This window comes from Carassius carassius, chromosome 27 (genome assembly GCF_963082965.1).
Source record: "Carassius carassius chromosome 27, fCarCar2.1, whole genome shotgun sequence".
Classification (NCBI taxonomy): Eukaryota; Metazoa; Chordata; class Actinopteri; order Cypriniformes; family Cyprinidae; genus Carassius; species Carassius carassius.
The window spans coordinates 28,945,054-28,958,195 of record NC_081781.1 but is presented as its reverse complement, the minus strand read 5'-3'; the positions used below and the strand labels follow the sequence as shown (position 1 = coordinate 28,958,195).

The 13,142-nt window shown below is 35.8% G+C and overlaps 1 protein-coding gene across 1 annotated transcript in view; it reads right to left on the bottom strand.

Annotated features, from left to right (window-relative positions):
* The window catches only part of LOC132107130 (mitogen-activated protein kinase kinase kinase 5-like), a 43,202-nt gene extending 32,399 nt beyond the window's left edge, over window positions 1-10,803 (bottom strand). The window contains exons 1-2 of the mRNA XM_059513338.1: window positions 9,817-10,803; window positions 1,030-1,169 (exon numbers count right to left, since the gene is read on the bottom strand). Coding sequence (XP_059369321.1) covers window positions 1,030-1,169; window positions 9,817-10,213 — 537 coding nt within the window. The 5' untranslated portion in view covers window positions 10,214-10,803. The remainder of the gene's footprint in view (window positions 1-1,029; window positions 1,170-9,816) is intronic.
* Window positions 10,804-13,142: the final 2,339 nt, after the last annotated feature.

Here is a 13,142-nt window from a genome sequence, read left to right as displayed (position 1 = left end):
TCCTGAAACTGCAATTCCCATGCAATGCACTTCCTTCTGAACATCTGTGTGCATGTGTTTACAAGGACCATCCTCCACTGAATTCTGCCTAGTAATAAAATCACTGCCTTAAAGAGCTAATCTAAATATATCTCATATTATGCAATTTACTCCCCACTCACCTGGCATAATTCCATTTAGTAATGTAAAGTAATAATGGTTGTGTGACCTTGCCAGGAGGATCTCCATGACAATAATGCCTGCCTACAATTCACTGTGGTAATAAAAACCTCCAGTTTATCATTGTGATGAAACTGTTGGAAGTGCTGCACTGCAAATAATGTGGGTTGTATTAATAATTTGAGTCCATCCAATAAATTTGTGAGCACCATTTTGCTTACAACACAGAGCGTTCCTCCAACTAGCCCAAAGTACATGTATTTTACACTAAATGTTTGCAACACACCATGATGCACATGCTTACATTGATTTTGAGAAGCAAGATATGGACCTTCATCCACATCCTATAAAATATTTTAGTTTTTTTCTAAATATTTAACAGCCTGGATGCATTACGTTTGTTTATAATGGCTGCCAACAATCTTTTTATCTTTTACTACACATATCCACATAATGGACATTCTTTGATTAATATCAACCATTTTTGGTAAATTAATACAGAGACAAATTTTGATATTGTATGATATGGGTGGGGGGGGGGGTGGATATAGAGGCAATATTTTTGGCCTGTAATATTTTTCTCTGAGTTTTATAGTTTTCAATAGTTTTATCTAAACCTCAGACTGGAACATTATGAAAAGTAAGATGCTGAACAAAATTACCCTTTCAGTTTAAATTAGACTCATTTGTTGGATTGCAAAGGGGTGGAACATTTCTGGAAACTTTCCAAAAATCCCTGGAATATTGCAAAAAAAAATCCTAGAAACTTTCCAAAATGTTTCCGGTATTTACTGGAAAATGTTCACCTTTTTTCAACCCTACTAATTTGATTCTTGACTCGAGTGACACAGAGACAAAAGAATTTCTGACCTGGAGAGAGTGCAGCGAGTCTGAGTTGAGATCACAATAAAGAATGATGTTGTTGGCCATGCTGAAACTCTCTCTCACACCCAAGTGATAGAAGAGAGAGGGCTGCCGAAATGCATCCGTCATTTCAACCACTGCAATATCTGTGAACAGAGACAGAGAGAGCTCACATATTCTGAAACACTTTTACCCAGACCTGACAGACAGACAGTGTGGGGGCTCATTTATATCAGGCCTGTCCCTAAAGCTGAGTTCAACACCCTACACGCCACATTTAAATATCAGCAGGAAGTCAGTTCCTCTGTTTGCATGCATATGTGCCGGAGCTGTTGTCACAGTTAACCCAAAGGAAACGAAAGATAGAGAAAAACAAACAAAGCAACATAGATTCTTTAGCAGAAGGACGTGTGTAATGTATGAACAGCCAGTGACTTCTAGTTCAAATAAATTAGGACAGTGCAAGGATTTCTTGGAACTTCTTCATTCTCCATGCTTTATAGTTATAACAAAAATACATGAGAAAAAAATGAAGTCAAAACAAAGGACATGAAGACAATTTGGATCTACTGGGGAAACAAAATCTCTCTTAACCTGCTCTTAACCTGGTCATGACAGCTTCTAGACAGTAACGCTTTATTGAGACGACAAGCAAAACTTGATTTTTTAAATATTAAATATTATTATCTTATCACCTGTGCACAAATTCACTGGATTCCACGTCACAACATCTTATAAATGATCAGAAACACTGACTTCAGTGACATCTGTGCTATCTTTGCTTTTCTTTTTGCGTAAGCGAGTCAGTTCAGGACCGTGACTAGTGCACACTTGAATCTGATACTGGCCAAAACAAACAAAATTAAAATAATAAATAATAATAATAATGTTATTGGTGTAGGGGGAAAAACCGATCCGAGCAATAAATCAGAATCGAGAAGTATAAGAGCCTTAGTAGCAAGTGTCTAGTTACAGTAGTCAACATTTGAAGTGGATCAAAAAAGCTCAAAGTTGTCCTAAAACGAGAACACATTCTGGTGTAAGGTTTTAGAACAACTCTGATGAAAGTTTTTGATTAGCGTAAATATCCACAACCTGATCTGAAAATCGACCCTCTAAAATAATGGATAATACTTTTTGGACAGCCACAAATTCTCAAAAAGACATTACCAGAGTCGTACCACTGGAAGTAGTGGTTGACCAAAGTGGGTTTTTCAGTGGCCAATGCAAATGTGTACACTTAGAAAGCAGGGTGGCCTAAGGCTGATATAATGTCACTGTTTTACAGCATATCACAAATCAACCAAATATACTAAAATACTTTAATATATATATATATATATATTTGTTTTAAATATAAATGTTTACAATCCATTGACAGGGTTGAAGTGAAGATGATGCTTCTGTTAATCTATGTGTTGGTTATCAGACAATGTCGATCATCATGAATGTTTTTATCTGAAGTAACAGTTTTTCAATGCTGCATTTCATAATAAGGTGATGTGTACAACACCGCTTGTAGTCAACTAATGTAATGCTAATGATTCATATTCCAAGGGCTCCTTGATGCAAATTAGTTAATTTGTTAAATACAACATTTAAATAATCATACAGGTTATGTAAAAGTGATGCAAATGTATTGAATTTTATGCTGCCATCGGTATAACAAAAAAAACTGACAAGATTTTGTCAGGCCATGGGTTGTGTATTTGTTTGGTTTTGGATCCTTCCATATTTTGAATGAAGAAAACTTCTGTCATCATTTACTCACCCACATGCCATTCAAAACCTGTATGACTTTCTTCCGTGCCACACAACATAGGTAAGACAACATTAAGCCATCATCCAATTGCAATTTATGGAAAACAGGTGCAATGAAAGGGAAAGGCTTTCAAGGTTGTCTTCCACTAACATCTGGTGCACTGAATATTTCAGGTTATGGTCCATGGGAAAAGAAAATCATACAGGTTTGGAACCTGTTAATGTAACAACGATGATCATTTCATTTCTGTGAATACAAGACCTAACATTTCAATGCACAAAAGGAAATCTGCTTCAGATTTCACACATGCAAATGTAGATTTGAATTCTCCCACATAAATGGGCCACAGTTCTGCATGTGTACAGCTGCTGCAATGACATTAATTTATTCAGTCACACAAAGTGCACAAATCACATCAATGGGAAATGTCATGCGAGGCTGGGATGAGCTAGAAGTCATCCAACAAATGATTAGTGAGTTCAGTATTTTAATGTTAAGCTTACAATTGTCAAACAACTGAGATGCACAACTTTTTGTGCCACAGTATGTTTTTTGACCCTTTCTTATAAGCACAGACAGTTTTGTGCAGTCTGTTTATTATTTGAATATCTGCCAATTACCCTCTTGAAAGTCCTAGTAGGAATTTACTGCAAAGAAATGCCTCTGATTGGGGTCTAGTGGACATGCTGCAGCCATTTTACATTTTAGGTTTTTAAAGACTGACTGTCGAGTATGAACATTTGTAGCTTTGCAAATTTCTATAATGACAGGAAGCTAAAAAATGCTTGATTTTAATGCAAATAAGATTTAGGCGGCTAACAGACAGCAGCGATCCTCTAATCATGTTGATACGTGACTAATTACCATGTAGCCAAAATACAAAAAAACAAGCAATGAGTATTTATTAGCAAGATTGCAAAACTTTTAATTAGCTGAACTCAAGCCATGATTTAAATGCTCATTCCATCCTATTTTGGGTGAAAATAAGAAAAATGATATTTCTCTTTACAGAAAATTACAGAAAGTAAACATATGATAATCCATGTTCTTCTCCCGTGTACAGAAGTGTAGAGGAGGGATTTCTTTCCCCCACAATGAATGCATATTACAGTTTTTTCTTGAATGCTAACACACTATGACTGATTCATTTTTTCCCAATTTCCCAAATCATTCATTTAGATCTCAAAACAAAAAAGACATTTTCTTGTGCAGGGAACGACCATGAAGGAAGTTGGCCTACAGGGTCATCAAGGTTTTTATACTACTGTATTTGCACATACAGTATAATTACAGCAGTAGCCATACTTTAGATGAGAGAGCATTTCAATTCTATGTACTGTAAATACTGTAGCATGTTGTAAACCCTCAACCGCTTAAATGTCAAATTGATTTGTAGCACCAAATTCTTACATGCACTGTATTTTCTAACAAGGAGAAATATAAAATCTTATGTCAGAAAACTAAGAAACTACTATGGGTATGGCAAATAAGGCCATTTAAAATATTTGAATGCAATTTATTTTCTAATGTGATGTAACTGACAGTATCCTGTTTTGTGTTGCAAATCAAGTTGACATTCTTTACTCTTCTTCTCTTATTTTGTAAGTGTACAGTGTAATGAACATTTCACTGTATATCGGCACCAATCAGTTTATGCTGTAGACTGAAAGAGAATATGTTTTTGACTGAAATATTTGACCTGGAAGTTAGTGGTTTGAACAAGCTGGTGTGTAGTTTGGAGAGTGTTTATAGTTGAACTGTGTGATAGCATGGCCTCCATTTTTTATTTTGCATACCTCCTGACAAAAACGAAGAAATTACTGTCTAAATTTTTTATCACAATGGTATAATATTTCAGAATAAACCTTGTAGAGTTAGAGTTATATTGTTTATAATACTTGTCACAATTATAATTAAATCAATTTCATAAGAATTATTAGAAAAGTTCTTTTTTCCCTGATTGCATTTTGGCATCTGTTTCCCTAGCAACAGATTCCCCAGAACGCGCACCATTAAAGCCTTTTCGCGCGGCCATAGCATGCGCTAAACCTGTGCGGTTTAAAACATCTGGAGCTCACATCCACCCTTTGAACACAAGATTATCCAGATGTAGGGTTGAACGGGAAAGTTATCAATGCGTCAGTCCAGTAACTAATGATGAACGTGCCGTTTGCAGAGAAGCTTGTTCACATTAGACTGTCTCACTTAAAGGGATAGTTCAACAAAAAAATTTAGTCATCATTTACACACCCACAGGTTGATACAAACCTGTAGCCTAATAACTGGAAACCACATACCAGTGAACCATTACTATCCATGTTTGTTTTTGTAATATCTTTTCCAAATATGCATCATTGGAAAATCACCCGCATTTGGCGCTCGGTGTGTTATTTTCCAACCAATGCTCACATACCATTGGTTATTTAGTCTAAAATCTATGCACTGGTCTGGTTCCGAATATTTCTGATATTTTTATTAAAACATTAAATGTTAACAAAAACTACTATGAAAACATTCAGCTCACTGTACAGCTCTCAGATATGAACTGAAAACCATTCAGCATGAGTTAGTAGGGCCTCATCTAATGTACAGGGAATGTGCTACTTCTCTACAAGAAATGAGAAGGACACCTGAAACAAAATCTCTTTACAGCTACTATCCATCTCGATAACACATCTCTAATAACTAGTTTACCGACATACTCCCCTTTGACTGTTTGACAGGTTGTTCCTGTTAAGCTACCTTTTATATAGTTCCTATAGTGTTATTACTCCAGCAAATTGTTAAGGCCTTCCTATAGCTCACCTGTATGATTAGAATCAGAATGTTTATTTATTTTCTGCATTGAACTGAAGAAATTATGCTGTAAGAAATTGCAGTCATTTTCAAATGGCTGTTACCACACAGGAAACAACTGTTTTCATTGCAACACATCTCAAGTTTTGTTAAACCTAAAGGCCACATGAATGAAAAAGCATTCTACACTGACTAGGACAAAACTATTGCGAAACGAAATCAAACCGCGCATCAAAAACCTATCACAAATGATGAAGGGAGAACAATACTGTGAGCATAACTCCAGGCAGAAACAAAAAACCATCTGAAAGTCTGTCTGTGATATAAAGTCCAAAAGAAACTAGGTCACACAAAATGACAATTCACCCAAAGCACAAGAATAAATAGGCTATTTAGGAGAAAAGGATTAGAGAAAAGATATACTGCCTTTTAGATATGAAACGTTAAATTCCTAATCTTAAAAGTAATACTTAATAAATCTACATACATATACATAAAAGAACAATCTGAAGTAAAAGTCTTATAGTCACACAGTGTACATCAGGAATGGGCAACTAGAAAGATTATATTAGACTCGGACGATCAATTTTAAAATATATAAAAAGTCAAGTAAAGTTTGCGTTCAGTTTATGACGTTAATATTGTCTCCAACCAGGAGAAGTCACGATAGTTTCCAGCAGCTCACCTATTAATTACAGCGCGGTAGGAATTAGTAAACATTTAATAACATTAGCAAAATAAAAAAAACAGTATTTTCCAGTCAAGATGGTAAACAGATTATCTTTTCACCAAGTTTAAGGGGATTCCCATGTGTTTGGATCGTTTGGAAATCAGTATTTTTATTTAAATCACCATCACACCACTGCTCACAAACAACTAGCCTTAAATAAAAAAAAGGTAAACTGCAAAGGAAACAAAACCTTTTTGAAAAATGCATGTCAGAAATGTTTGCACAGAACTGTGGGTTCTTAGGGGGTTCCTGTTTTTAGGGGATTCAGTTTAATTGTTTAAATGTAAGGCCATGAAAACAGTTCAGTGGTACACAAAGTCTTCATTATAAATGGGCTTAAATTTGGGGACAGAAAGACAATAATTGCTATAGATTAATATGTTGATTAAACTTCGAAAGGCTGTGATTTCTGCTGCTTTGTGTACTGCGGTTACCAGGGAAACTGTTATATTTCTACCGTTCAGAAAGTGACACCTGCTGGCAGAGAACGAATTTGCTTTTTCAATAAGAACATCTGCTATTTTTGCTGCATATTTTTACATATGAACCTGTGGCTCAACAAGAAGCTAGTGCATTATAAAAATCTAAAGTTAACAATTAAGACACTATATGTAATTTAACAACTTATTGATAATAATTTTTTAATTAATATAATAATTCATACTTTTTCCTCATTCCTTTTCTTAAAAATTGTTTGAAGACTTAAATGTGAAGTTTAGTTCTTAAAAAAGTATTTAAAGGTCTTACATTTGATTTAAAATATCCTTTATAAGGCAACTTTATAAAAAGACCTCTGCACTAGAGGTCGACCGATATATCGGACCGATATTTGTCATTTTTTAATATATCGGCATCGGCCGATATCCGTGTTTAGTAGCGCCGATTTAAAGTCAGGCACGTCGGCGGGCAGCCCCGTATTATTGGTACAAGCCAAAACTTTTGGAAGATTCAACAACATTCCTGAGAGATAAGGTAGTCAGATAATCTCACTCTGTAAACGGGGTGGAGAAGTTGACAGCTCTTACAAACACTGCAGCGTGATTGAGGGCTCCGTTACTCCGTCCCGCTCACAGACAGCAGCACGCGAGGAGAGACAGCTGTCCTGGAGCTGCCCAGAACCGTGAATCACATTTGTTCGGAAGCATGGTTTGATGCAGACAATAACCAGTTTTCCATCCAACTCATTTGTATTTAGAGATGTCAATATTCGATAATTTCCATGATCGATCATCGTTTAAATTAACGATCAATTAATAACCTTAATGCTGCAAAATGCGTCTGCAGCGGTATTATTATAATGTGCAAAAGCCACTTGGGAAAAAAGCTTTCTCACCCGAATTAAAGGGGTTTTAGTCTGAATAAAATGCTAGCAGCAGGACTGTAAAATGAATATATGTGATTATGATCATTTGATAAAATGAAGAGAGCGCGCCATACGTTGGAGATCATTTTACTTTGTTGACTGTTTCCCGTCAAGGAAGACCGCTGAATGCGCCTCTTTAAATGGTTTCGTGGTGCTGCTTGTTGTATTTTAAAATGCAACTGCAATGTTTTCAAATGACACACTATAGTAGTGGTGCAACGGATCATCATTGATCCGTGATCCGTTCGGATCAATATCTTCGGTTCGGCACACACATGACACGTGGATTGATTTATGAAAAAAAAAAATTGCGCATGTTCAGTCCACACTCAGTGGTCATGGCGAGCGGAGGAACGGAGGAGCTTGAACGCCCCGCGCATTTTGGATTCCCTGTCAGATATAATGATGAGGAAAGAGGTTAGAGTGAAAAGATTGTGCCAGATCTTTATGAACAGGAGAAGAAAAAAGTTGTGGATGAACTATCCCGAGCATCCTCTGTTGCGGGTTTGACTAGATGTATTTGGAGGTTATTGCTCACGTCTCTTTCTGCACATATCCAAATGTTTCCATATTCGCAATGTATCTGAATGTTAAACTATAATATTTTTTATTTATTTATTTATTTATTATTTATTTTTTTATTTATTTACAGGTAATATATATATATATATATATATATATTACCTGTTTTATATATTTAATACTTGGTCAGCTTATTGATTTGTTTGGTTAACTTTGGATACATTTTTTATTTTAATACCGTGCAGTGCACAAAATTAAGATTCGAGAGATGGTTCAAGTCAGTGCTCAATAAATGATGATAAGTTAAGAAATGCTGTGCATCCACTTATTATTAGTGTTTCATTTTAGCATGCAAATGAACGGGAAAATTTCAAGATATCGGCCCTAAAAATCAGCAGCACACATCGGCCGACCCTGACCTCTAAACATCGGCATCTGCATCAGCTATAGAAAAACCCATATCGGTCGATCTCTACTCTGCACATTTGTTTGCAATAGATATGTTTACATTGGCTCATTGAGACAATATTTCTGTCTACTGACAACAAAGTTTCCCTTCTTAATTAGCATAACTGCACAAGTTTTATAGTTAATAATATACTTTAAAAAAATGACATTAATTGTACTTTGATTTCCTTCAATAAAAAGGAAACAGAGTAAGACGATGTAAAAGATGCGTAGATGTAGATTAGTAATCTGGCCTCTTGGTATAAATGAGAACATTTCTGGACCTCATCACTATCAAAGTTGCCCAACCCTGGTGTAACAAGCACAGTAGAGACTATAGGGCAAAAACTGTCAGCATGTGCAAATACTGATATTTGACGACATTGAGTGATTGGATACTCATTAAAACTAACTACTGATTAATGAATGATTAATCAATTTCATCAATTTTTAAATCACTTTATTTCACCTCAATACCATTATTCCACTCATTCTACAGTAATGGGTGTTATTTGGTTATTTTTAGGGTTTCTAACTAGCCGCAAATACCTACAACATTTGCAAAACGATTAAATCAAACTACTTTAAATTCAGCGTTTTGTCACTGAATGCAGTGATCTCATAGATGAGGAGAGTTTTGCGAGGCTCAGGTCAGGGAATTGTGTTGTTATTAAGTGTTTTGGGATGAAGTAAAACAAAAAGGTTCAGTCTTATTAGTTTTACTTTCATTAGTTCCGCATGACTTGGGCAAAGGATTGCACTTTGCAAGGAAATGCATGAAGCTCTGACTATGGTGATAGTGAAATATTTAAATTAGACTGTGCCTTAGTCTAAGTTTATTTTCAAGCTATTGCACATAACTTCATTTCCATTCAAGTTTAAATGCGAGTCGTTTCTAATGGAAATGAGATTGAAGACTCCACCTTGGGTTGTGAGCGTGTGGGAGAGTGATGCCATCACTTCATTCTGATAACTATGTTTTTGTAGAAAGCTAAGAAAGCAAACAGAAAGAAACCAGGCAGACCAAACACACCTAAAAGACAGTAAAGACCGTGTCTACCGAGCATCTGGGTGGTCAACAGACTGTTCATAGCATATTTTTGTGCCCATACAGCAAATTACATTCACATTTATTTGCAGGACATTCCCCAAAACGTCTGTCTGTAGACTTACCTGCATTGTAAAAGTGATCAAGGACCAATGTTTCCCCAAAGTCCAGCTTCCCAAAGGGGATTATATCTAGTTTAAACCCCATAATGTCACAAGCATCCTTCAGACACTGTAAAGCCATGTTCTCTGTGCTGAGAGGCTGGCTCGTCTCAGAGTTCCTCACGTAGGCCACTTGTACGGCCCGGTTTTTACTTTTACCCGTGGTCAACAAGGTGCTACTGTCCGAGGGCAAACTGATCACCCCAGGGTTGGCACTCTTGCAGCTGGAGGGGTCCTGCCAGAAGGCCCCAGCACCAGGATTCACACGGCCACTGGATTCTCCATTACTCCCTGCCATCATGTCTAGGGGTTGGCCAAAAGAGGGAACGGAAAGAGAAATGGCCTCCAGATCTGAATTCATTTTTTCATCAGTTTGGTAAAGAGCCTCAACCCCGAGAGTACAGCTTCTCAACCGGCACACTTCATAGTTTCACATTCCTGGCAGCTATACTACTGGCACCTAACGAACAAATACATGACGTGATGTCATTAGCAGCGACAACCTACGATAAAGGCGATTATCGTTTTATTTTTAGATGAAAATGTAAAAATCCTCTTAGCAGCATATATAGGTCTGGACGGGAAATAATGGCAAGAATTGAATATCTGCATAGATCAAGGACTGATCACGGACACGCTCGTCACGACTCGAAGAAACGATATTACACTCTCGAAAATGCATCGATGTCCTGCAACACAAGCGTTTCGGAAGAACTTCATCTATATGAGCGCATAACGCAGTTCTGTCGATCGCTAAACTCCTCGTGTATCGTGTCAAGCCGTTTCACCGGAGAGAGACATCAAACGCGTTTCCTCAGTCCTTGTCGTTCCTGTGTACGTCATTGTGTTTATGTCATTAAATTGCGAAATCGCACTCGACTGAAGCGCGTTTGTCTGTTGGACCCTGCCCTGTTTCTATTATTATCTTCAACACAACTTATGCTCAGGGGGTGGAGTAGCACTCCGAACTTACAGGAAGTGAAATGACGAGACCTACTATGGCAAAGGCTTGGCCAATGAATATTAAATACGTAACGTAATGCTCCCCCAGTTGACCACAGTAAAGAAGACATTTATTTACTGACCACTCACACAACAAATACTAAAAATAAATAATTACAACACATATAATTACAGCAGTTACTACTGCAATATGTAACACATTTAAAATAATAATAATAATAAAATTAATAAAACATACAAATAAATAAACAGATAATGCGGAACTAGCTGTATACTTTTTCTGCCTTGCTGTTCCTTAGACCCATTTGAAGCTTTAAGATACTGAAAAAGCTCAAACTCAAAATGTAGAAAATGTGCTACACTTGTGGTCTGTGCCTGTTGCTTGTCTACTTGATGTGATTTCCAGTATCTGGTCCAAGTGTTCAAAAGGGCATGAAGACCACAGGTGTGTGTAGAACTTTATTGATTAGCCAAATAGGATAAAACTGTAGTGTTATATCCAGAGCATTATTTACACTTTAATATTCAGTATTGGCATTGCATTTTTAAATAAAAATGTCTGTAGGAGTTTGTTTCTATGTAACAGAAGCCATAATTTATGAATTTAACAAATTTAACCCTAACCCTACATGATAAAAACCAGTTGTGAATGTATTACAAAATAAACATCTCTGCACCAAATACACTGAGAAACACTTTACATTTACTACTATATGTAATATCTAATTAATTTAACTGATACTGAAAATTTCGTAATATCTTGCATTTTTGGGCCACATGAGTACCAGAACATGATGAATGTACTATCCCAGAGTGGTGTAAAAGATAGCATGGATTAAGTGTATCTTAAACACTGGGTCACAGAGCTTTGGCATTTTTTCAGGCTTGTTAAAATCTTGCACACTTCCTTCCTGTTGAATGAATACACTCTCCAGTGTCCAAGACCAAAAGTGTTGGTATCGGGATAGGTCCAATGGTAATGTTTGTAAGTGGATAACTACCCGGTTCATATTTATTCATTACATAAAGTTTTACAAAGTAAAATAACTATTGACTGTAAGCGTTTGGACTAATTGTCTTAAGTAGAAGTCAACTGTCTGATTTAAAAGTGCGTTGTTTACATGAACCGAAAGCAAGCGCATGCATCGTGATACTCTCCACAATGACAGTGTGCTGCAGCAGACAGGATGAGGAGGAGAAGAATTGTTAGTCGTTATTTTAGTTTTCTTTGCACATAAAAAGTATTTTCATAGCTTCATAACATTATGGTTTCAATGTCCTTACTACATTCCTGGAGGTGGGAACATTTCAGTTGTGTTGCTATCAATGCAAGGTCAGAGAACTCTCAGATCTAATTAAAAATATCTTTATTTGTTTTCTGAAGATGAACAAAGGTCTTACGGGCTTGGAACAAAATGAGGGTATTAGTAATTAATGACTGAATTTAAATTTTTGGGTGAACTAACCCTTTAATATATGATAGAAACTCATATGTACAAAATATCTGCATGGCTCAAATTCAGCTCTGGGGCAACAGAGATATCGGCCACATGAGATGTGTCTGTTTAGCAGTTTATGTTTATTACATGACATAGAATTTAACCAATCAATATCTAAAAATCTAATCCAAAAATGGCAACTATTATATTAGTATTTTAACAAGCCATTGCAAAAGTCCGGACTATAGGTACTGGATAAAAGCAAACCAGTGTCTTCCTAGCAAAGTTTTGATTGATGACAATTGCAATTGTAGTAATAATGATACGGTCAAAGTTGCATTGTTTTTTCAAAGTTAGCCACTCTAGTAATGGCTTTATTACAGTCATTTACTCACATTTACTCAAGTCTTGTAACTTCATTGAAGTCTATTGAAGTCTTTAAATGTAATACAGCAAAACCAAAACACAGTCATATAAACCCCAGGGCTCGACATTAAGCTTTGACATGAGCTTGTCCTTCAGACAAGTAAACCAACCATTTACTTGTCCGAGTAAAAAAAGTTACTTGTCCAAGAAAAAAAAAAAAAAAAAAAAAATATATATATATATATATATATATATATATATTTATATATATATATATATATATATATATATATATATATATATATATATATATATATATATATATAAGTTTCTTCTGCTCATCAAGCCTGCATTTATTTGATCAAAAATACAGAAAAAAATGTAATATTGTGATATATTATTACAATTTAAAATAATTGTTTTTAAATTTCTTATACTTTAAATTATCATGAAAGGTGGAAACAGTTCTGCTGCTTAATATTTTTTCAGAACATGTGATACTTTTTTAGGATACTTTGATGA